We start from the raw sequence: 24,040 nt of genomic DNA on the forward strand, positions 1-24,040 counted from the left end.
ATACAATACGAAAAAAAATATTCTATGGATACTGTAAGAGTATACTTTTCTCCTAAAATACACATTCGCCATGTAATGCGTGGACTCAGGTGGAAAATGTGACGAAGGAATTGTTCTGATGGGGAGTTGTGCTTTCTCCAGATGAGACCCCAGAATGATTTACCGAAGGGCTATTCATTTTAATCATTTTGTGTATTTTTAAATTAAATTTAGTACTTCAGCAATTTTATATTTACAATTGAATATTTTTAATTGCTCTTAGAGGTTTATTGTTCTTGCTTATCTTCAAATATCAGATAAGAAAAACTATAGATATTTTAATATGTTCTTCAATATTAAAGCGGTAATTTTCTTAAAGTTTCTTCACATAAAAAAATCAAAAGACTGTTAATTATAATGATTACTTATAAAGTTTTACAGAATTTTCAGACTTTCAACTTAATTCAGATTTGTAAAAGGATAGTTTGACTCAAACGAGAAATTTTATGGAATTCAAATTCTTTAGTAAGACTCACAAAAGAAAAAAAGTCTAACAGATTTGACCAAAAGTACATAAACTACGCCATTACGTTACGTTAAATGGGTCCGGCCGGAGACTAACTTTTACATTTATTGGGTTTATTTTCTGGCTGGGGCTAGGCTACCTTTTCAAGTACACAAGTACTATATAGTGACGAGATAAGAAATTCCTCATTTACGTCTCAAGAACATGATTCAAATAGGCAATGTAGCATATGGCGAGTTTTAGTATTTCAATTTTAGAAAGCTTCTTATCCGGTGGTAGGGTTGGTAGAAGTTTCCTTAGTTCCGAGAAGGCCACATTGAATGCCTCTACTCGAATCCTCTCCCTTGTGGCATGAGCTGTCCTGTACTTCTGTGTGGCTCTCCGTCTACGGCGACGTTCTTCGCGCGATAAACCCACCAAATCGGATGATTGAATGTGAGGATCGACGCTGTAGGATTTCCGTCGTGTGGGGACACTGGTTGTGGCGGCATTCATTGCTTCCATTCCCATGGGCACGCCGGCTGTGGTACTTCGTGCTAATGCTGCATTTTGTGTGGGAATTATTGCATCGATATCGTACACCATCCCCTTTATGTCTGGATGCTCTGTGCCACCTGCAACCCCTTTCGTTTGTTCACGCAAAGTAATTTTATCACCAAACACTGCCTATGTGCACCACAGGCAAGTTAAATAGTCATGTGTGAGGAAAGAATTTTAACTTCTGCACACGCACTGCATGGAATTTTTGTCACGTCCCTCAATATGCAGTTAAATTAAATATTTAATATCCTTCGAAGACTCTCAGTCGTAAAATATATATTTTTTAAGCAAATAAAATTGGGAAATTCATATCCAAATAGGGAATACTTTTATGATTGCTAGTTTGTGACTTTCTCTGCAAAATTGCCAAAAGGAACTGATGAGATTTTCTCAGGAAAATTTCACAGCATCCCAAAAAGTGGAAAATTCTGTACCAAATCAGAGCGAGATGAAGGGATGTAGTGTATTTTCCGTCCAATTGGAACATTTCCTATTTGGAAAACCCACCCTCGAGAATTTTCCCTCAGCCAATCGTTGCGCAATTCTCATCCCCCATATAAAGTTGCATTTGGAAATATCTATATGAAAACCTTGACTAGTTGAATTTGCATTTACTTCTTGTTCTCAATACAATATTTTGTCGTGGAATCGACATAACAAATCTTCTAGGTGGTAGCCACACGGACAAAAAAAGGAGTGTTTCCTGAAAGCAGCAGATTCTCAAAATGGGAATAATAGAGGGGAATGGTCGCTATGGTAAATATTTTTGCGATGATTATCATTCATATTTCACTGATATTGTGATTGTTTGGAAAAAAAGTGTAAGTTGGAGTATAAAAATTACAAGACTTTGCATAATAAATAAGTCAGGACCTATAGGTACTTTTTCGTAGAAAATGAACGATATTCCACCAGTCCAGTTAACTTTGAGGAAGTGCTGAGTTGTTTCAATGACTAAAATATCGAAGCAAGTGGTTATAACGTTTTATTTTACAGCCTAAGTGCAAAGAGACTATTTTCATGCATAGCATAATTTTTTTGTCACGTTGGAAAATTGAATTTTCTATTATTTGTTTTTAAACATTTTTAAAAGTGGGATTTCGAACGGATTTATGAATAATAGATAAGATTTTATAACATCACTTATTTCATTAAAATATTTGATTTTTAAGCTATTCTATTTTTGACCTAATTGACGAAGAAATCAATACGAAATTTTGAGACTAACAGCAACTTAAGAAAGAGAAACTGATAGAAATGTTCCATGTAGATTAAATTCAGGTATAGAAAGGGTTCAAAGAATAATCACAGGGACAGCAACATACCGCAGCTTACCTTTCATTTCAATGTGTATTCAGATTCGATTATTCTATGCGTATTATTTATAGTTATTTTGTCTTTTCCTAAGCAAACAAACCTCATTTGGCTCCGTTATAGGTATCTGGTGCATCAGAATGTAAAAAATTGTCCATTAAATTTTTTTTTGATAATCATTTTGGATATTTGTGTGTATTGTGCAAAAAAGGATAACGCAATGTCTCGCAATTTTCACTGCAACCAGGTAAAAGAAAAAATTAATATAATACAAGAAAGAATTTTCTTTCTGCATTTTCAATTTCATTTCCCATCTCCGACACACATCATTCATCCTCCATCAAAAATTACAGCAATTTTTTTTCTCATGAGGTTTATAAATAATCAAAAGTGTTGAATTATTCTTTGTCAAGACCATAAAAAAAACTTTGTGAATGGGTTTGCAAAAAAGGGGTAAGTAGGACAAACGAAAAGACATGATAATTATGGGGATGGGAATTACTATAATAATTTTCTTCGGTTGCATTCAATCAATCTTTTAGGCATAACACACAAACGACATGCATGCGGTTTCCCATTGGCACGTGCCTTTATGGAGATTTTTTAACGAAAAATTGAGATGTAAGAGAGATGTTTGTAAATTATTCACACAAAGTATCATCCCACTCATGTGGGTGATGTGAAGAGGCGCGAAAAGACGCAATCAATTTCTGTCATCACCCCCAAATACATGCTAAAATGGATTTTTAACTCAATTAGAGTCACGTGCAGTATGTGGGTGAAATTGTATAATTTTCCGTGAGAGGAAAAGTCCCATTGTGCCCAGTGAGATGATGCGTAAAAGTAGAATTTGAAGCATTACAACACCCTTACCGTTTTCACCCAGAGAGACCAGATAAATACTTTTGGGCCCATTGAGGCACATAGAGGGAGATTGATCGCATCATATGCGGAAGAGGAAAATTCCCACTAGACTATCCTAATTATAATTTCCAATTTCTCGGATTACAACTCATCTAATTGACAATCAATAAAAAAGTAACACTTGTTTCATTGTCATTCCTTAATCCAATACGGTATTTAACTGCATTTGCACTAACGGCCTTCTCACCCTATTTAACTACATAGCCATAGTATAGGTACATGTGAGGGCTGCCTACCCTTTGGAAAAAAAATCACCAGCTATATGGGGGTGAGAGGCTCAAGAACACGTGGTTGAAAAGATTTCCCATGTCAAATAGAGGGACGACGACTGTAAACAGAGATTAAATGCCCTCCTCTTATCGAAAATGAAGGGGTTAGAGGAGTGACAAAGTCAGGAGATTGGAAACAAATTTTCCGCAATTATTTAAAATATCCTGGCATAGATTTCTTTTGAATTTATAATAATTTAAGTAGATCATGGATGAAGAAAACAGGATGGTACACACACAGAAAGAAAGCAATAAGATCTTTTAAAAAAAATCAACTAAAAAGAAAATCATCACAAAAAATAAATTTTAAAAATAAAATGCTAGCTTACCCATCTGTTCCCCTTTCGAATGATTCTACTAACAAATTGTCCCTCTGCAAGGACATAAAAAAACGAGTGGATTTAGAAGCATTTAAAAAAAAGAGGGACATATGTAAGGAAAATCCTGAAATTACTGCGTGTAAGTGAATCCTCCAAATCCATTGTTTATTCTCTCAATGCGAATCCCTTTTAGAATAAATATGACTAAATGGTCCTCCAGATTGTCCCACCTAATCCCTGGTAAAATACAAAAAAAAATCAAGAGCAATTAATCATGTCAAATTGTATCGTTGCATGGGGCACACAGTTTGAGTGTGAATTTAGACCGGTGGTTCTATCGAATTGGGAGGTGCCAAAGAAAAATGTAACGCGTCCCCGCCACCGAAGAGGCCCCACAAGGGTCATTGCCAATGATAGAGGTCATCTACTAAAGCCCTCACGATCACTCATCAATCGCACATCATCATTTGCATCACAAAATGGTACGGGGCACAAGGAAAAGAATAACGGGCATTGTCCCAACATTTCTAGCGCTAAAACCCATAGAAAGGATTCTTCCGAGGGAAAGAATACAAAAGGAAATACTTTTCCGGAAATTGCGGGAGAACCCCAAGTGAAGCAGGTGGGTGGCACTGTGAAAAAAAATGCTTTATCATTGCAAAATCCCTCATAATATTGCGTTTTTATCACTAAAAATAGAAGTCTGAAGATAAACTGAGCAGCAGAAATCCTACTGAGCAGGGAAATCACAGTTGTGCAAGAAAAACTAATCCTGAAATTAGCGAACCGACAAATTCCGCAGAAGTAAATAATTCCGAAGAGTGTGGGAGTCAGGGAGCTGATAGGTGTGGGAAGAACACCATAGCACCACTGCCGAGTATAATTCAGGAGGCAAACAATTTACAAAGTAACGACTGCGTACTGCTTGGTGAATTCGAAAAGGAAGACCCGCACGGAAGATCCTCCGAGATGGATGCTACGTACTGCAACTTCCTTGTTGCCAGGAAAATGGCACAGGAGAATCTCGAGCATCAACCACTGCCTGATGCTGTAATGGATTGTGCCTATAGAAAACTCCAAGCAGGTGGAGATCTCCATCCGGGACTTGCACTCGATGTCATTCCCCTAGCCACAGGTGAATCATTTTGTATTTGTTGTGAAAACATTGTTTTCGTCATCTCGATCACATGATAATCATTCAATTTTCGGCATCTTTTCTTTATTTCAATTACAAAATGGAACCACTTAAGTGATATAGCATCCAGTGATAATGCGCATTGCGCAGTCGTTTTGTTTATGAGTCTGTTGTAGTTTGATTCATAAGTTGTATTATACGGAAGAAGGATTCAGATTCATTTTAAATATCAATTTATGAAAGAAAACAAATCCTAAAGTTTAAAATTTAATATACTTAAAAAACATGATCTTAGAGTCTAGAATTATCTAAAGTTCTTTAATTGTCTTCTTAACTTTAATTTTTGTGCAATCTTCAACAGATCTCAACATCTGCGCCTTATCACTTACTAATTCAGATGACTATACAATAAATAAATTAATTTATATTTAATTTCTTAATAAGGAGTCGGCGTAAAGAGCTACAAAGCAGGTCCAACACAGTGCACAAAAATGCGTGTTTATCGTCCCAAGACTTGTGGAGTAACCCCACAACCACTGGATAAAGCTGCCCTAGGCTATCGACCTCATTCTTCCATAACAATAAAAGATAAAATGGGACCGATGGATTTAGCAATTTGCTGGGATTATCGCCCCAGTGATCCTCGGGATGAACCCCTACGACCAACTCATATCGATGGATCAAACGGATCTGTTGCTCCTGCTGTATTTACTCTCGTCAAAACTCCCCGGGACAACACACCCATGGCTACTGGACGATCAGGAGGTGTATTCTCTAGTACAATGCGCGAAGAGGGATTTTTCGATAAGGACGTCCTTAAGCAGAAGACGGAAATGAAGAATGCTAACATTTTGGGTAAAAAAAAGTTTCCATTTTTTTTTTAACAAAGAAAAGTTTTTATTTTCTGGTTGCTTTCAGGGCGCACATGTTGCTGTGGTGAGGGTGCTGGTGCACGAAGCCGAAGTGCTCTGACCATGAACGTCCCAGCTGTAGAGCATCCAACTAGTCGTCCAAAGAGTGTTTCTCGTGCTGCAGAAGTTCAAGAATCCAAACCTCTAAGTCGCACATACAAGAGCTCCCCGAATCTCGTGGAACTCACTGAGGGTAATCAGAATGAATGCAAATTGGTGTGCATCAAACATACACCGATTTTGGTGGAGACAAAGAGAAGACCTTCTGCCAAACCACAGCGACCGATGCGTCTTTGTGAGTACACCAAGGCTATGGAGGCTCAGCAGCAGCATGGACACAACAACGTGAGGAGTGATTCATCGGGAAATTCTGACAGTGGATGTGGTCAGAGTATTTCATCAAATGGCTCTGCTAAGTACGTGAAAGCAAGAAAAGCCGTCAAGGTGCCCAAGCCGAGAGATCCATACGCAAAGAAGAACTACAATATTGAAACTCTCGCACCACCTTTTGCTTGCTGGCGCGGTGGAGCTGGACAGGGAGGATATCCGGAGATTTGGCGCCTTGCCAGTGTCTACCAGCATGCCTACAAACCAATTGAGCAACGCAAAAGGACTCTTCTTGCAACGGTTTATCAGTAATTTTATTGAGGATGTTGCTCTCACGCATACGCGCTTTATTCTCGCTCTATAACCAACCAGCCTTAACAACTGCCTCTATGCGTCCACGTGATAGTTGAGAACATAGCGGTCCTTGCCGTGTCCATCGCCCGTTGATGTTGTTGAGTTAATTACATTAGTAAGATGATCGTATTTCCGGAGAAAGTATTCCGTCTTGTGCGATTCAACGAGACTCATTGCAATTCGCCACCACATTTTCTCCGTGAAAGTTGGCTGAGATCTGAGGGGATTCTTGAGGTATTTAAAGACAGTGCAAAGTAACTCCTCAACCGTACTCTCCAAATTCACGGAATTCACATAGTTCTTGCATCGTAGATTTGGGAATTCAATTAAATTTATCTGCTTAATACATTTAACAGCATTTTTTGATGTCTTGCCCGAATCTTTTACGTAGTCTGTGTGAATTTTCAGTTGGGAGTTTATAAATAATTTCTCGAGTGTCCTTTGCCACAAGTTGAAACTTTCATGAGCCATATCTTGGGCAGCTGTCGTGCAGTTCTTTACAAAGATTAAATTGGGTCCTTCAGGGGAGACAGTATGGCCCGTGTTGAACTTCATCATCTCAGCGAATATCAAGTGTTTCATTAGATTAATATCCATAAATTCTGTTTGTACAATTAGAAGGACATGACACAACGACAGTCCAAACATTATCATCTTAATCGTGTCCGCTTCATTCGTGAAGGATTCCTGGAAATCTAGCAGAAATATCCGGTCTTTCGTTATGAACATTTGCAATCCACTAGAATTTCTCCCATCCCTGTGTTCCGGGAACACCTGTGTGTGCTCTGATACATTGTATCCACCCTGTGCGAGGTAGTTCAGGATTGTTGATTTTCCACTGCCCTTCGTTCCAATCACACCGATAACTTGGAAGAAAACATTTGAGTCTTTGAGGTAATCTGCAACCTTCCTGTTTGCCTCAAAGTTCGAAAAGACTAGTTCACAAGGTTTTGTCATCTCCAGAACTTGATTGGATTCCTCTTCTTTTGGAACTTCTGCTGGCTTTGGCACATTTTGCAACATTGGTTTAGCTGTCGTTGGGCCCGCAGATTCGTGATCATCTGCTTCTGTTTTTTCCCTCGGCTTCAGAAGTATCTTGGGCTTCTTGTCCTCTGGTTTCTCCTTTGGAGGAGGATCCTTTCGAGCTATTTGGACTTTTTTCCCCAAACGATGTTGCTGATTTTGCTGCAAAAGATGTTTTTTCCTTCAGAGTTTCCGAATTAAGATAAATTTTATGTGGCTTTGATTACCTGCTGGAATTTTTTAATCTTCTTTCCAGGCTCAGACATTCTCCTTTCCAGGCACGGTTGTTTATTATTAATAACAAATTATTTAGTTAAAAAAATTATTTTTTGGTTTTTTGTGTCAACAAAATTGACGACGACAATGTGTTTCATTTGTGTTTCATGACATCGCGCCAAAATTTGAACTTTAATTGTAGTTCCCAAAGTCACCACTGCGCCATTTTTTGGCACATTTTATTGAAGAGAAAATGAGAAGGTGCACGTCACTCATACTTTCTCCCTCACACTTTTAGTTTTTCGCAATTTTCTCGTGTTTTCCGACAAATTTTCATGGGAAAATCAGTTTTTTGTGATAAGGAAGCGACGCCGCGTCGATTGGCATCGCCAGTTCAAAACACTCAAAATTTCCGCCAAAAATAGTCGTGCAAATTCCACAAAAAAATCCGGCGAGTTGCGCCTCCAAATTTTTACTGAACGTACTTTGGGCCCCCCTGAGCCATCCGCCAACTTTTGGCGCCCCAAAAATGAGTTTTTCCCGGAAAAATAAATATTTCAAAATTTTTCCGCACCACTACAAAACAAACACTTCACTCATACACTCAAAAAAGCTCACCTACACGAAAAGCCAGAGTGAGAGGAAAGTATTTTTCTCATGCCGTCTCGTTGGATTTGTGTGTCAGTCATTGTGTCCTAGAGTTTGTTTGACTCTACGCTGAGTTTCGCCAGCAATTTTCCATTTTTCGCGGGAAAATCCGGAAGATCCCACCAAAAAGAGCATTCAAATTGCTTTAAGGGCATTTCCAGGTGCCACAGTGAAGCACAAAATGAGCAAAAAGGCATCCCCGAATCTGTGGGATAAGAAGAAAACAATGCAGCTGATTAGTAAATACAACGAGACGCCAATCCTGTGGGATACAAATTCCAAGGATTACCGGAATCGTGAGCTGCGTGCGAAGTCATTTGAAGAGCTGGCAAGGAGTATGAAGCTCTCGAAGCAGGAAGTGCAGAGGAAATTGCACAATTTGCGCACACAGTACAATACGGAATTGCGAAAGATTCAAAAGTCCGGAAAACCTGGGGAGGTAAAATGGGAGTACTACGATGCCATCAAGTTCATCAATCCAGGTAGCACTCGCCCCTGCTTTGAAGATATAAAGGTAAAAACAAATCATTTAGTAGATTTCTCTCTTTTTAATTGAGAAAAATGTGAATTTCTCCTTCAGCCCAACCACAATTTGGATGTAAATTCCTCATTTTCAAATCTCGAGTACCGCGACATCCCATCAGTTGCATCCACAACAGGAGTATTAGGTAGGGAAGAAGATGACACAACAAGAGATCACATTCTCTTGCTCGAAGGATATGACGACCAACCCTCTAGTAGAACATTTAGGACTCAAGGAATATCATCCCGAGATGATCACGAGGATCATCATCATACTTCTAAACATCGAGGAAGTTTGGTTGACGCACCTCGAGATGATTTGCAAATTTTTGGTGATTTCGTTGCATCTGAACTTCGAAGCCTAAACTCGGATGAGAAGCGAAAGAAACTTCGTCTGGCAATTCAGAGAGCAATTTTGGATGTCAATGAACAACCATAAATATTAATCGCATATATTTTATATCATAATAACATGTGGTACATGAAATCCACAATTGAATACAATATTAATTCATTACAATTTGTTCTAAATTATTGGTGGGTATGCAAACCCCCCAAAAATTCGGATGAAAGATCATTACTTTAAGATAATATTTTATTTAGAGTTTTAACTTACGCGACATCTCATTTGCAAAGGAGGGTGGAATGCAGCTATTTACGAGATTTTTTTTTGTTTTGCTTAAAGCCCCTCAGTGCGGATTATATCTTACTGAGATCTTATAATGCTTTCATATGCTGTGAAGATCATCGATGATACTTCCACGGATCTCGTCTTGAGACTCAGTGTTGCATCGGGATTTCCTGGTTGTAGTTTCAGCTCTAGCAGAACCCAAATGTTGTTGGTCAACTTCAAGGATTGATACAGCATATCCTGTCCCTCGACATTCCTTTTGGCAATTGTGTAGATGTTATTTGCCGTCATCTTTGCAGCAATACTATCAGCCGATCCATGAACTCCAGACAGATTGTACTGCACCTCATTAGCAGCTGGGATCTCTTTCCAGGTTGTCAGAAACACCCTCTTGTCCAGTTGTCCATCCTCCGAAAATAGCGCATTGGCATGCACGAGGCAGGCAAAGTAGAAAATATCCACGTTGTTCTTAATGGCCACTTGGAGATTATTTAGTGGCTCCATACGCTGAACGGGTCCTGTTGTGGCCAATTGTAAGGATGTGTCCAAGCTCTGTGATGGCTGGAGTGGACCCACTTGAAGTGGGGCAGCTGGGAGAATTCCAAAGCTATTCTTATTGAGCTGAATGGCGAATCCTGTCATGGCTTGCATAGCCTTATTTGTAAATGTCATATCCATGAAGACCTGACCACCTCGCCGTGAGAATGTTCCCAGAATCTCGAGACCTTTCCCCTTCTCCGCCGGTAGCCATACAATCTTTGGAATTTGAATCATTGCTGAGGTACTTCCGGATATTCCAAAGATATCACCCAATAATCCTGACCCGCCAGCGGCATTTGTTTCAGTTGGGCCGCTGCCACCACCTCCAAGCTAAAATAAAAATTAAATTTTATAAGTTTATTGCTCAATAAAAAAATAGACAACGTATAATAACTTACCAAGATATCCAATCCTCCTCCTAGAAGATCCACATTGCTTGTAACGGGTTCCGGGGCTCCTTGTGCCATAGGTACACCAATGTCCATTGATAACAAATCCCCAATGAGAGAATCTTGATTGGGAATCACCGTAGCCTCATTAACTGCATGAGCACCATCCTCCGCTGATCCCTGGCGATTGGGAAGTGATTTGCGAATTCCAGCACTGCGTCCCTCAACAAATGCTGTCGGAGGCTTGTGGTAGACACTAGCCAAGGAGGAAATGTGACAAATCAACTCATCAAGAAGGGTGGGCTCCAGCAAATCTGTTTCCTCCGAGATGAGGGGCTTATCCGCAAGCACAACTTCCTTTGCAGCAGCTGGATCGGTTGAAAGCAAACGCCAGTAGATAAATCCACGATCTCTCAAGTCAGGATTATCACTATCCTGAGTAGCTAGCGAAAGGACATGCTGAACCAATTCTTGTGTATCTGCTGGACGCTTCAGGAAGAGCTTTACAACAGCTGTAAGTAGTTGCAGCTGCACCTGAGCATTCTCATCTTGAAAGCCCTCTAAGAAGCTATCGAGTAATTCATCGGCATTGTCAATCCTTTCGGCGTATTCCCCAATAATCCACACCATTGATGCACGTGCCTCTGGTTCATCCAGAGTGTCAAGATTTTCACATAGAGTACTGATGATACTTTCATACTTATTTGGATACTTCCGGAAAATATCTTTTATGACGACAATAGCTTCCTGGACAACATAGTTAACCTTCGTCTGGATAAGATCGAGGAGCGTTGAGACACAACGTTCAGCTGATGGTTCAACTTTAATAGCACACCGTCCAATTGCCCGTACGGCCTTCCTTACAAAGTCTACATCAACTTCCGTGGCATACTCCTTCAGTTCACTGAGAACTTGAGCAATATTGCCTTGATTTGCCAGACGAATCATAATATCCAACTTTTCCAATTTCACATAGATTGGATCATTGTATTTGACGAAGAAGACTTTCATTTCGTGCTTGAGGATATCCGGACGTTTCTGCACAATGAGATTAATATTCCGGAGTGCCACATATTGCACCTCTGGCTCAGAAGAGAGTAGCGTTACGAGGGGTGGGGCCAATTTTTTAGTTAATGTAGCACAAAAGTCACTGTCGCTTGAGAGCATCTCGAGGAGCTTCATCAGCACCTTGACTGCACTCAGGACAACAGCGGCATTCGCATGAGCCAATCTTGGGGTGATTCTCTCGCAAATTGACTGCGCCTCGCGCTCATCCTTTGGACTGTAGTTTGCAAGTGAATCAAGAATAAACACCTGACCCCACTCAGTGCACTCATTGAGGGCCGTCAGGAGTTTATTGATGGTGGCAGAATTCATCTCCACCAATGGCTGTCCTGACTGGCTAGCCTCGTTTATCTCACTGAGAGCCGCAACGGCATTTGCAACAACCATCGGATTGGAGTCCGATAGGAGATCTTTTAGTTGATCCAGAAAGCCTTGATCTTCCACCTGAAACACAATGTTCATTTATATGGAGATCTCCTAAGCTGTCTTTGGTGAAATTAATAAGAATAAAAAAAATTTCTCTTACCATTGAAGAGGAAATGTCATAAAGTTTAGCTACACAAACTGCAGCTGTCTTTCTTACATACGGATCCTCATCCTTGAGACATTTTCTCAATGGTTCACACAGATACTCAGTTATCTTGTCCACACGAATGCATCCCATTGTACGTACAGCAAGAGCTCGAATTAGTGGATTAGAATCTTCGCAATCCTGCAAGTTAATAAAAACTCTATCAATCAATACATTGAATTCTCATTTCATAATCCTCTAGTTAGGTAATTACAAATCTGATTTTCGTTCATAATCAAGTTTTTTTAAGCGCCGTAACAAGATATCCACTAAGCGATGTTTACCAGAAGTTCTCTTTGATAAGAAATACAAAAATATAACTAAACTGTTATATATTTACTAATATCGTGCTAATACATATCATTTGCCTATTTTTATTTTTTGTATATATGAATGATATGCGATATGAAAAGTAATGCCTCGCAAATGCTAGCAAACCACATTGAATAACATAAAATGAAACAGAACGAACAGAACGCTTATCATTTTTTTTCGTCTTTCACTTGAAATATTATTATTTTTACGAAATAATTATTGCAAAGCTGACAATGTCTTTTTCTGTCCATTGGATAAAATTAAAAAAAAAAAAAAAACAGAGAAATTCTTATAAGCAATTCGAAATTATGCCAATTTCCTCAACAAAAAACATATTCCAATTGGAGTGCATTCACCTATCAATTCATTGGTGGTATGTTGCTTTCCTGTGCAGTTCCCTAATTTATACTACACAAGAAATCTTATTATAGATTTGTGACTTCAGAGGTATTTTCAACTTACCTTGACAAACGTATTCACGGCCATTATTGCCATGTCAGGCTGGGATTTGGCGTAGTTCATCAGATACAGATAGACGAGTTTCTTCAACTCCAGATTATCCGTTTGCATGCAGTTGACAACGTCAGGAAAGAGGGCAGAAACGTCCTTTCCCACCGTCATGCTGGCAATCACCTAGAAAATCGATTCATCTTCGTCATCACAATATCATGCATTAGATAAGAATGTTCAGGACAACTTACTTTCTTTACGGCCTCCTTCTTCTTTTCCTTCTTATCATTATTGAGCTCGGACTTTAACTCGAAAATCTCTCCCTTCTTCGTTGTGGTGAAGTATTTTGAGTCCGTCATGTTTGTTGTTGAGTTATTCCACAGATACTAAAAGAAAGAGCGTATAAAATGCAAAATTTATAACTTCTAAACACCAAATTCAGAGCTGCCAGGTACTATAGAAAATCCTCCTAACCATCGAGCCACAATACATCTTTCCGGAAGCAAAGAAACCCTTCCCTTTATCAAAAACCGTAAAGAAATTTTGCGATAAAATAAGTAAATCCCAGGTAGGTGAAAAATGAACTGCGAAGAAGCACTGATAGTCACAGACTTTTATACATATAATTAGAACCATTTCGTTATTTGCAAGAGGAACCAAAAATAGAATGAAATTGACAACCGATGTGTGTCGCCATATTTTCTTTACACCACAAAACACCCGTAGCCGGATGAGTTGTAAGTCAGTTTGTTGTTTTTGCTTTTTAACATCTCACGAGCTTGGTTTTTCAATTATTTCCAAGTGAAAATGCTAAAGAGGATACTCATACGTACTTACTTTATGTAATTTTACAGATTCTCACTGGATTTTACGGATGAAAAGGATTTATTTTCAGATGAAATTACTCCCCTTTTGCCACAATGATTTTTTCTTGTTTCATCTATGTTTCAAAGCAATGTTTCCTTTTGTGGTTTTCTTTGAGATCACAGCTCTTGTATTCCACCAAAAAGAGAATTTAAAGACAATTAGATTGGATTTTATATTTAAAAAAATAAGAATTATTAGAATCAAATCCTTCTTTGAGAGAAATGGTTTGTCTAAGTTTACTTCATTAAGAATTTTAAAAGAATCGCAGAAAAAGTATTAGAAAGAAACACAGCTCCGTAATGAATCCAGTTTACCCGAGAGTTTACCAAGCTTACCATGAATACCAAAAATGAAAAAAAATAATTTTCTTTATTTGTTTGAAATAATTTCTAAAATTATGTACAAAGAAAGACAAAAATTAACCATTTGTCAGTAATTTTTCGGTCTTATTAAATTGTTTTTTTTTTATATCAAAATTACAAAAATATAAATGATAAATTAATGCTCCATCTATTTTACAAAAGCATAACATTGAGAGCAAAAAAGGCGCCAAAGCTGTGATATTAAAAATTGGGATAAACTGGAGTGTACTCAGGATAAGATATTTAAATTTGATTTTATACGTTTCAGAAGATGGATTGTAACTGCAAATGCACACATAGTTGTGACTTTAATTGCAAATTCTTGGGAAATTGCTAAATATTTTAGCGTAGCTGTGTGACCTTTTTTTCGTAGCGCCTATAAATCGCTCCCACGCATAATTGCCAGAGTCTCACCAAGTGGAAAACTCGCGGGGAGTATAGGGGGTGGTTATCCATCCCCATATATAGTGAGTGCGCACGCTCGAATCTGTTGCTTTGCTAAGGGCATTTTATTGAATGAAATATCTGTGAGTGGCAGAGTGAAGTTTAATCGTGTATATAAAATTATGTTGGAAATATATGTCAATCTTCTCGAGTTTAATTGAATTTATTTGTTATCAGGCGTGCGAGTGGTGAAGAAGAAGTGGCGAACTGAGTTACTCCTCTAAATGTACCCATTTTCCGTAGCACTGTGACCGAGAGAGTCTCGCAAAAGGACTAATCAGTAGTGAAGAAATAAAGTCGCCCCCACACAAGTGTGTGTGTGTCAGTGGAGAAAATATAATCCTTGCGGACACCATCCCCTCTAAAGAGAAAACGCAAGTAAATAGCATTTTGTTTTTTCACTACCCATCCACCCTTAATTCCTTCACTCCTGTGGCAGAGTGATGAATTTTCATTTGTTCCATTTTTGAGGAATTTTCAATTTCTCAAGGTGTTTCATACACTTTTCCGAGTACATTAAAGTGGTTGCTCAATTCAAGTGAATCCTCATTCAGTGCGGATCATCCCTCGTCTCGACTCGGGTGCTTTATAACGAGAAAATGGCGTTCACTTTGTTCTAGGAACATTGTCACAGCAGTGCCCTGCTCCGTGAGTTTCATCCCCAAAGAAACCACCCCCTTTTCCTATTGTGAAATTTTTCAACATTTAAAATTTTGAGCATGTTCAAAGTTCAATGCGAACAAACCAGCAATACATATTGTGACAGGCTTTGTCCTCCTACAACCTCCCCCCATTCTTTTCGCGACTCCGATGTTCATGAATAGCGCAGATAATTCAATATCGCCCAACATGAGATGAATCAATTGAATTTTTGAGTATAAATTGTATTTTCATATATTATGCCTCCATGGTGCCAGCTAGTGAATTTATCTCTTTCTTTTCTCTGGCTCTGAATATTAGAGAATCATCTTTAGTTAGGAAGCTCTTAATTTCAACATCGACAGCAAATCAATAGAAAGCTCCAGTAGAATACAGGAAGAAAAAAAATGCAAGGAAAACCAGTGATGACGCGCAGACGTTATGGGAGTATGGTTCACACGCGTGTGTTGCAATTTGATTCATAAGTTGCGTTAGAGGCGTACAAAGTGATTTTTTTTTGTGTAAAGTTAAAAAAAATATAAACTGCAAAGATAAAAATTAAATATAGCATGGATGGAACAGTATAAAGCGAAAGAACGGTAAGTAAAACTTACGGGCTGTGATTCTTTCTTTGTCAGTGAAATGTGAAATTAACTGAAAATTGAGGATGGGCAAATTTTGAGGAAGGCTTTCTCGCGCACCGAATCACAGCCAACGCGCAGATAATTTGTGAAATGCCTTAATCGTGTGCGTTGGCTGTGATTCGGTACGCGCGAAAGCCTTCCTCAAAATTTGCCCATCCTCAATTTTCAGTTAATTTCACATTTCACTGACAAAGAAAGAATCACAGCCCGTAAGTTTTACTTACCGTTCTTTCGCTTTATACTGTTCCATCCATGCTATATTTAATTTTTATCTTTGCAGTTTATATATTTTTATCTTTGCATTTTTATATGTATATATAATGTATATATCTATGCATTTATATACATATATTTTACTTTACTTTTATATGTGCATATAAAAAAGCCCCGCTTCGCGGGGCGTTGGTCTTATGCAACTCAAGATATGACATGTTAACTTTAAAACGCGATATCTCCGGAACGGCTACATAGATTTTCTTCATTTTTGGCATGATATAAGATATTATAGCCAACTATAACATATCAAAATATGAAGCAATTCTATAAAGCGGTGCTCGAGATATTCATCGAAAACTCATCGAAAATTTTGTTTTCGATTTTAGCGCCACTTGCGGTCATTTTTTGAACTTGCGATGTTCCGAGCAGTTGTAGGGCTCATTAATATCTTTCATTTGAGCCCAAGTTGATCAAAATCGGTCAAGCCGTTCTCGAGTTATGGCCGATTTTCGATAAAAAATTGTGGCGGCCATATTGGCTAAACGGCTTGGCCGATTTGCGAAAATGAGGTATCGTTGGAAAGGTCTTGATGGCCCCTACAACATATCAAAATTTCAGATTTTTAGCTATTACAGGGGCTGAGATATAGCGAAAACAAAATTTGACAGTTATTCAAAATGGCGGACGCGGGGGTGGGGGGTTGGATTTGACTTCATAATCGGATGTCTTCCACCCGATATATGAACTTTGCCGTTGACCGCAAGTCTCTATCTATCACCGTTCTCTTGTAATTAAGCGAAAGGTTCCGGACGGACGGACGGACGGCCGGCCGGACGGACGGACCAATTTTTGGCGCATACGTTTTTTGTAATGTAGGGACCCTAATTCGTGGTCATCCCAAGTTTGAGCCCGATCTGACGACTTTGCATTTTTGAGTGTACACAGAAGCTGTGCTTCTTTGAAGAAAGAATCACAGCTAATATGATGTTGAATCTTTAATTTTAAAAACATCCTACTAAACTATGCTACAATTAGATTTCAAAAAAAAATTTAATGGGCATCTCCTAAATAATAAAAACAGTTTAAATTGTTCATTCATGCCAAGTCGCTATCTCATATACCATTTAGCTGGAACGAACAATAATATGCGAATATGATCTTATGCTTCTTGAAGATTGGAAATTTTCTAAAGTACAAAAAAAATTATTTAATTTAATGATTTTTTAATCTCGAGAATTCCTGAAAAGAATGCTGTCTAAGGATTGAGATTAACACTTGTGGGAAAAAATCTCAAATTATACCCACGCATTATAATTTATTACTTTATCATATAGGTAAACGAATCATCCTTCAAGCAAAAAAAAATTAAATTAGTTATAAAAAAGAAACTTTATTCATTTAATTTCCTTCATTAAAGACATGTAAAACTATAGAATAGAAAAAAAATCTATCGTAACATGATGTAATAGGAGTAAAAAAAAAAGAGATTTGAGATGGCAAAACTTTATCCTTGCAGACTTTCATCCGCTTCATTTTCCATATAATTGGGTTACGATAGACGTGAGCAGATACCAGAGTGTAAAGCGCAACTTTTGTGAGGAAAAATTTAAGAGCACATTAGCACAAATATGAAATTTTCTCTACCCTTACCTGGTGGTGGGACTGGTGTCACACTGTTTTCTAAACTTGTGAGGACAAAAGACTTAAAAGGACTCCAGGGCGACGATCCGCGGAGCACAAAGCCCAAACTTACGGTAAGCTGAAACTTACGGTAAGGAAGCAAACTGGCATTTCATACACTCTCCCTTATTTCAGAAATGCTTGACAACGCTCGACTTGACATCCCTTGGTGTAGGATCGTGTTGCGGAACCGGCATGTACTTGGTGGTTGGAATGGTGGCAAGAAATATCGCTGGTCCCGGAGTGATACTCAGTTTTTTCATTGCAGCAATAGCTAGTATATTTTCAGGTGGGTTTCGCATGGGTATCAAACCAATTTATGGCCTAAAAAGGACTATGTATAACAAGAATGTTTGAAAATGTAATATGTTTTCTGAACATTTCATCTCTTTCCATATTTACAGGTGCTTGCTACGCGGAATTTGGCGTGAGAGTACCCCACACCTCTGGCTCAGCCTACATGTACTCGTATGTGACGGTGGGGGAGTTTGTTGCATTCGTAATAGGATGGAATATGATTTTAGAATATCTGATAGGTAAGAAAGCATATGAAATATGTAGTAATTAAACAATCATCGAATTTTCATTAATATTGCTCATAAAAAAGACATATTTATACATCATTATTATACACGCAAAATAAAACTTGAAAGTGACTTTACAGCTTTTCTGAATAGCCCATCTAACCATTCATATAATTTTCAAGTAGGTGCATATTATTTATTAATATTCTACCATAGTTCTTAATAGCAATAATTTTTTTATGGCAATCATATTGAGCATAATTGAAGTATAATGTATCTATTAAAAAGCTTTAGTGTCATTTTTAAACATTCAATACTTTATTAGATAAATATATAAAAATTATTCACATGACAGATTTGTTTGATAAGCTTTTACATGTTTTACATACATAAGTTCAAGCTTTTGATTCGCAGTGAATCAATCTTTTTCTTATTCCCTTATTTTGTGGTAGAAAATACAATAACAATATGCGCTCATCTCAGCTGTAGGGTTCACTTACATTGCGTGTTAATTGCCCAAAAACATCCTAACGATTGAAATATGTTGTTGCTTCACCCCTATTTTATATATAGGGACAAGTGCATGTGCGTGCGCTCTATCAGCAAGCTTCGATTCTCTGGCGGGTGGTTCTATCAGTCGTGGAATTGCTGAATCCGTGGGAACAATATTTGGTCGCCCGCCTGACTTTGTGGCGTTTGGGATCACACTCTTCATGACATTCGTACTGGCCTTGGGTGCTAGCAAGTCCGTAATATTCAACAACACTCTCAATGCCGTCAACATTGCATCATGGGTATTCATTATGACTGCTGGGCTTTTCTACGTGGACACAGATACGTGGAGTGAACACCAAGGTTTCCTTCCTTTTGGCTGGAGTGGTGTCTTTACGGGTGCTGCTACATGTTTCTACGCTTTCATTGGCTTTGATATCATTGCAACAACCGGAGAAGAAGCACATTCACCACAAAAGAGCATTCCAAAGGTAAAACATATATATAATCCTAGTAAAAATTGAATCTTGCATTATGCTTTTCTAACTTTAATTTACTCTCTTTAATTTCTTGTACTCTACAGGCTATCGTTGGATCACTTATAATTGTGTTGATTGCTTACGTTTCAAGTAGCATCATCCTTACTCTGGTTGTACCCTTTGATCATGTTGACGGTGAATCTGCTCTTGTGCAAATGTGGACCTACGTTGGAGCTCCAAAGTGTCGCGCAGTTGTTGCCATTGGTGCTACTGCAGGGCTTTCAGTGGCTATGTTCGGCTCAATGTTTCCCATGCCAAGAGTGATTTATGCAATGGCACAAGATGGTCTCATATTCAAACAACTCTCACATCTCTGGCAACGTACCAATGCTCCTGGGATTGCTACAATTGGAAGTGGTTTGGCTGCTGGAGTAGTTGCCTTGACAGTACGTTTGGAAATTCTTGTTGAGATGATGTCTATTGGTACTCTGCTAGCTTATACTCTTGTCTCAACATGCGTACTTGTTTTGCGCTACCAACCACATAGCAGCTCATTAGTGGATCTCCTTCCTGCCCAATTGCGAACACCACAACCACCAGGAACACCTGATCCAGCTCATGCCTCGACTGTTCTTCAAGTTGACGGAGCTAAATCAAGCAAGAGTAAACAACAAAATGTCACGGTACGTCGTGTGACACGTGGATCTCCGGATTCTGATGATTCCTTCATTGATGATAGTCCCGAGGGTGGTTTCTTGGGGCGGGATGACCAATTTCTGGTGTCTGATAGATCGGAGAATAAATTCTACGGAAGCGTGCATGGTGCACCTACGGGACAACCTACGCCATTTGACACCCTTGGGCTAGGGGTAATAGGACGCAAGCTAGCAGAATATGGGTACCTATGTCCCGGACTCTTTCCATGGGTTAACCCAGGTCCAGCCACCACTGAAAGTGGTATGTACGTGACGAAGCTCGTGGGAATCATGTACGCATTCATCTTTTTTCTCGACTTGTTCATGGCAATTGGATGGAGTGGAGTATTCGCTGGATTAGTGATATTATGTTTGGTGATAGGAATAATTGTGATACTATTGATTATATCCCGACAACCTCAAAATAGGTGAGTTTTCATTGCTTTATATACATAAGTATATTATTTTACGTTTCAAAAATTCGTAGCAAGGTCAATAATATGCTAAAACTAATATAATCTGAGTCTCAATACTTCAATTACTTACAATACAATACAATGGTAGAATAAAAAGATTTGTGCAATATTATATCTTTACAGATATGCTCTGGCATTTCTCACTCCCGGACTTCCATTTATTCCTACCATTGCCATAACCGTGAACGTGTATCTAATATTTAAGCTCAGCATTCTAACATTGGTCAGATTCACCGTGTGGATGACTTTAGGTTTAATAATGTACTTTTACTATGGCATAACACACAGTACACTAGAGAATCCACAGGAGGAATTTGAACTTGCTGTGGATAAAACCTACATTGCTCCACCGCAAATCTGTGAGCAGACGGCTGTGTGGGATAGGCATGGATATGAGAATAAGATGGCTGAAGATTCGTGGTCACAGAGCAATAATACATACTGGCCGGATCAAAATAGTGCCTGGAGCACCAATAGTAAAAATACTGCCGTAAGCAACCGACAAGAAAGCAGTAAGAAATCATCTTCTGGGCCAGCAAGAAAACCACAACAGCAATCCCGTGTTCCAGTTTCTCCGCATCCGCCAGTACAATCCTCCAACGAACAGAAAAAAGATGGCTTTGGGCTCTTCATCGATGAGACGCAGTTCCCATCTTGGGATGACTAGGTTGAAAATGAATACATCTAGTCTACATCGACCAACATTTTAATGAAGATGATCATCCCACGCAGAGTGTTTATTTCAAATCACACATATCAAGTATTGTTAGTCAACAACATAATAACTAGAATTTAAATAAAAAAAAATATATAAGTGATGAAAATATAGATTTGGTATGGAGGGCGCGAACAAGTATATTCGCTGATATTATTGATGAGCAAAAGTGAAAAAAAAAGATATCTGTGGATGCGGTAGTTAAAGAATATAAAAAAAAACAAATACTTAGGTAGGAATTATACTTTTAAATGTTTACTATTAAGAGTCTTGGGAGAGTTATCTTGAACGGGTGGGGGTGAAAATAAAGTATATTTAAAATGAATATAAGAGTTAAATAAAAAAAAACATTATGTAGTTATAAGCTAAATACAAAATATAATTATAATGCCAAAGAGGATTGAATAAGAATATTTTTTTTTGCAATATAAACATTTTAAAGCGCAACAGTAAGAAGATTATCAAGTATATAATACTGGTTCATTTTATTTTGCAACACTATCTTGCAAATTTTCAATTTGCAAAATAAAAAGGATAAGTCCATCAATATTTTTATTTACAAATGAAAAATACATTATATACTCAAAAAGAAAACCCTCAATCGCGACAAAAGGGACAAAAAATATATAATAGATAATATACAGAGAAAGATTATATGTGTATATCTTTTTTTTGTTACAGAAAAAGAAAAGTATTTTTAGTGAGGTAGTTGTTTTCACGGCGGTTTTTTTTCTTAAAAATGCTATATCTATCTATATTTTGCTATATAAAACTTCTTAAATATTATTTAAATGTAGGGTTATCATTTTATATTTAGTAAACCACACTCTTATAATAGTGAGAAGCACATCATACGAAACAGTTAACATAAAAAAAAATAATCTGTTCAAAATAATTATGGATATATAAATTAACAAATAAAAATATAATTTAATCTATACGTTTTCTTCTATACGTTATGTTTATATATGCGTTAAACACATAAAAAATAAAATTTTTAGAATGTCCCAATTTTGAAAGTTACATTTTCAATTCTTTCAAAATTTAACAAGAAATATTAGGCTGAATAAGGCCCATTAATGGATAGGGTTGTACTCAATAGGTTTTACGACTTCAATAACTTTTTTTACATTTATCGTTTCCTAATAATCGTGTTAAATTTTTTTTATGTATAATTTCTTATACATATAGGTACAATAGTATTGTTTTCTAATCAAAATACATTTTTATATAATAAAAATCTTTCTCTGTAGTGCAATAATTAGTATTGAAGTAATAAAATCACAAATTCGACTGTAAACATTATAAATCCTTATGTTTTTTCATAGATATTTAAAATTTTTATGTAATTTATAAAAATGAAGAATATATTTTAAAACATAACTTCTATTTTGTAGAAGGGGTATGGGACTTGTATCAATAATTTTTTTAACATAAACACCATTTTCTGAAGATGAGAAATTTTTTTATGATTCAAATATATTTGTGCAATATAATCAACTGTGGAGTCATGCAACAAGATCGTAATATCTAGGTAATATCCAATGGTTTTTGTTCTGGTGTGCATGTGGCTTTGCTAAAAAGGATATGCAATCAAAGAAGAACAATAAGATACCTTTTGCCACGTACCTCAAAGACCTTAATTTTAAAAATCATTTTTGTTGTATTAATTAAATTACCCTCAAAAATTCCCTTTCTTATATTTAACTATTCTATATGTATAACAAAAAAAAAACATCAGGAGGCAGGCAATGTCTTAATGAAACTTCTGTGCCATAATATTTTTTTATTTGATATTTTTTATGAAAAAGAAATACACATATTACCGATTCTAATTGTATTATAATTAACCAAACATAAGATATTGATGTAATATGTAAGTACTTTTAATCTATCAATGTCCAATTTTAAATTGCTCTACCAATACATGTGTCATTACTAAGAAAGTTATTTTTAAGCTATTTACGCAATAAAATCACAATATTTTTCACTCAGACTTATAACTTAATATAAACAAAGGGGATATTCATAAAAATCGCAAAGACCGAAATGAAACATGTTATCTTCCTTGAAAAAATAAATAAATAAATAGATACTTTATCCATTCCATTATTATACTCTTATTGTTTTAAACTATAAATTTTAATAAAAAAGCAAATATATTTTACGAGATGAAGGAATTGTTAACAAAAATTTAACATAAATTACATATCGTGGTATTGCTCTAAAGATATTTTATGTTAGTTGAAAAGAGCAAAGCATAAGACATATTTTGTTTAGGAATATTATTAATTTAAATTCAACGAGCTTTACAATCGATGAATGATATCAAATCGGATATGAACTCACCACCTATTTTACCATACAAGAAAGATATATGTATATTTTACAACTGACATATAAACAAAAAAAAACTTCCTTTTTTATTGAAAGCGTATACACAATGGACACTATTTAACATAGATAGATAGTTATCATTATATCTATTTTTGTTTAACAGTATATAACTAAAAACATATAAAATTGAATAACACATAATCCGATTTTGTAACACAAGAAACATTTTTGATTATTGGAGCTAGAATTTTTTCCATCTATGTACCAATAAATGCATGATATAATTCATTGAAGTATTTAATATGTAGATGATTAAGGAATTTATTATTTAGCATAATGTTAAAAGACTTTTTTTTCTATTTTTTTAGAAAATAAAACAAAATCAAGTTTTTATTGTAAAATTGTAACGAAATTCTGCATATTCTGCATTTTTAATTTACATTTTGAAAACATCCAATACATTAATCTAATTTAAATGTCATCTAATATGTATTGATTTGA

General features: G+C 36.9%; 7 protein-coding genes across 16 annotated transcripts in view; 4 read left to right on the forward strand and 3 right to left on the reverse strand.

Annotated features, from left to right (window-relative positions):
• The window catches only part of LOC129797484 (protocadherin-23), a 953,251-nt gene that overhangs the window by 676,730 nt on the left and 252,481 nt on the right, over positions 1 to 24,040 (forward strand). The gene's annotated exons all lie outside the window — the stretch shown is intronic.
• On the forward strand, positions 84 to 6,557 carry LOC129797528 (uncharacterized). Of its 2 annotated transcripts, XM_055840210.1 has the most exons (5): positions 84 to 2,606; positions 4,180 to 4,494; positions 4,572 to 5,007; positions 5,452 to 5,862; positions 5,926 to 6,557. In XM_055840210.1, the coding sequence occupies exons 1-5, from the start codon at positions 2,580 to 2,582 to the stop codon at positions 6,555 to 6,557; spliced, it is 1,821 nt and encodes a 606-aa protein (XP_055696185.1). In that variant the 5' UTR covers positions 84 to 2,579. The 2 variants fall into 2 exon arrangements, with proteins under 2 accessions (XP_055696185.1, XP_055696183.1); XM_055840208.1 differs by having other exon boundaries at positions 84 to 4,494.
• On the reverse strand, positions 695 to 1,090 carry LOC129797463 (helix-loop-helix protein 1). Its single transcript, XM_055840113.1, has one exon. It carries the CDS (start codon positions 1,088 to 1,090, stop codon positions 695 to 697), a length of 396 nt encoding a protein of 131 aa, XP_055696088.1.
• On the reverse strand, positions 6,533 to 8,005 carry LOC129797615 (nonsense-mediated mRNA decay factor SMG9). Its single transcript, XM_055840380.1, has 2 exons — positions 7,850 to 8,005; positions 6,533 to 7,784 (listed from the first exon to the last, which is right to left on the reverse strand). Exons 1-2 carry the CDS (start codon positions 7,886 to 7,888, stop codon positions 6,633 to 6,635), a joined length of 1,191 nt encoding a protein of 396 aa, XP_055696355.1. The 5' UTR covers positions 7,889 to 8,005; the 3' UTR covers positions 6,533 to 6,632.
• On the forward strand, positions 8,464 to 9,525 carry LOC129797725 (uncharacterized). The gene is made up of 2 exons (XM_055840556.1): positions 8,464 to 9,000; positions 9,067 to 9,525. The coding sequence occupies exons 1-2, from the start codon at positions 8,668 to 8,670 to the stop codon at positions 9,445 to 9,447; spliced, it is 714 nt and encodes a 237-aa protein (XP_055696531.1). The 5' UTR covers positions 8,464 to 8,667; the 3' UTR covers positions 9,448 to 9,525.
• Positions 9,447 to 13,911, reverse strand: LOC129797454 (AP-2 complex subunit beta). Of its 3 annotated transcripts, none has more exons than XM_055840034.1 (6): positions 13,807 to 13,911; positions 13,221 to 13,355; positions 12,982 to 13,152; positions 12,160 to 12,345; positions 10,578 to 12,077; positions 9,447 to 10,509 (listed from the first exon to the last, which is right to left on the reverse strand). In XM_055840034.1, the coding sequence occupies exons 2-6, from the start codon at positions 13,326 to 13,328 to the stop codon at positions 9,715 to 9,717; spliced, it is 2,760 nt and encodes a 919-aa protein (XP_055696009.1). In that variant the 5' UTR covers positions 13,329 to 13,355; positions 13,807 to 13,911; the 3' UTR covers positions 9,447 to 9,714. The 3 variants fall into 3 exon arrangements, with proteins under 3 accessions (XP_055696009.1, XP_055696010.1, XP_055696008.1); XM_055840035.1 differs by having other exon boundaries at positions 13,803 to 13,900; XM_055840033.1 differs by lacking the exon at positions 13,807 to 13,911 and adding an exon at positions 13,444 to 13,574.
• The window catches only part of LOC129797474 (probable cationic amino acid transporter), a 261,906-nt gene continuing 252,481 nt past the window's right edge, over positions 14,616 to 24,040 (forward strand). For 2 of the 6 annotated variants that reach the window (XR_008751335.1, XR_008751334.1), the window contains exons 1-7: positions 14,616 to 15,020; positions 17,658 to 17,895; positions 17,957 to 18,110; positions 18,226 to 18,357; positions 18,919 to 19,328; positions 19,421 to 20,439; positions 20,611 to 21,434. Coding sequence is in view for 3 of the 6 variants with exons in the window: in XM_055840087.1 (XP_055696062.1) it covers positions 17,770 to 17,895; positions 17,957 to 18,110; positions 18,226 to 18,357; positions 18,919 to 19,328; positions 19,421 to 20,439; positions 20,611 to 21,154 (2,385 nt within the window). In the remaining 3 variants the exon portion in view is untranslated. Of the gene's footprint in view, positions 15,021 to 15,167; positions 15,291 to 17,657; positions 17,896 to 17,956; positions 18,111 to 18,225; positions 18,358 to 18,918; positions 19,329 to 19,420; positions 20,440 to 20,610; positions 21,524 to 24,040 lie in introns of those variants that run through there. The other 4 variants (XM_055840090.1, XM_055840087.1, XR_008751336.1 and 1 more) reach the window with 4 other exon arrangements.

This window comes from Lutzomyia longipalpis, chromosome 1, assembly GCF_024334085.1.
Source record: "Lutzomyia longipalpis isolate SR_M1_2022 chromosome 1, ASM2433408v1".
NCBI classification, from domain to species: domain Eukaryota; kingdom Metazoa; phylum Arthropoda; class Insecta; order Diptera; family Psychodidae; genus Lutzomyia; species Lutzomyia longipalpis.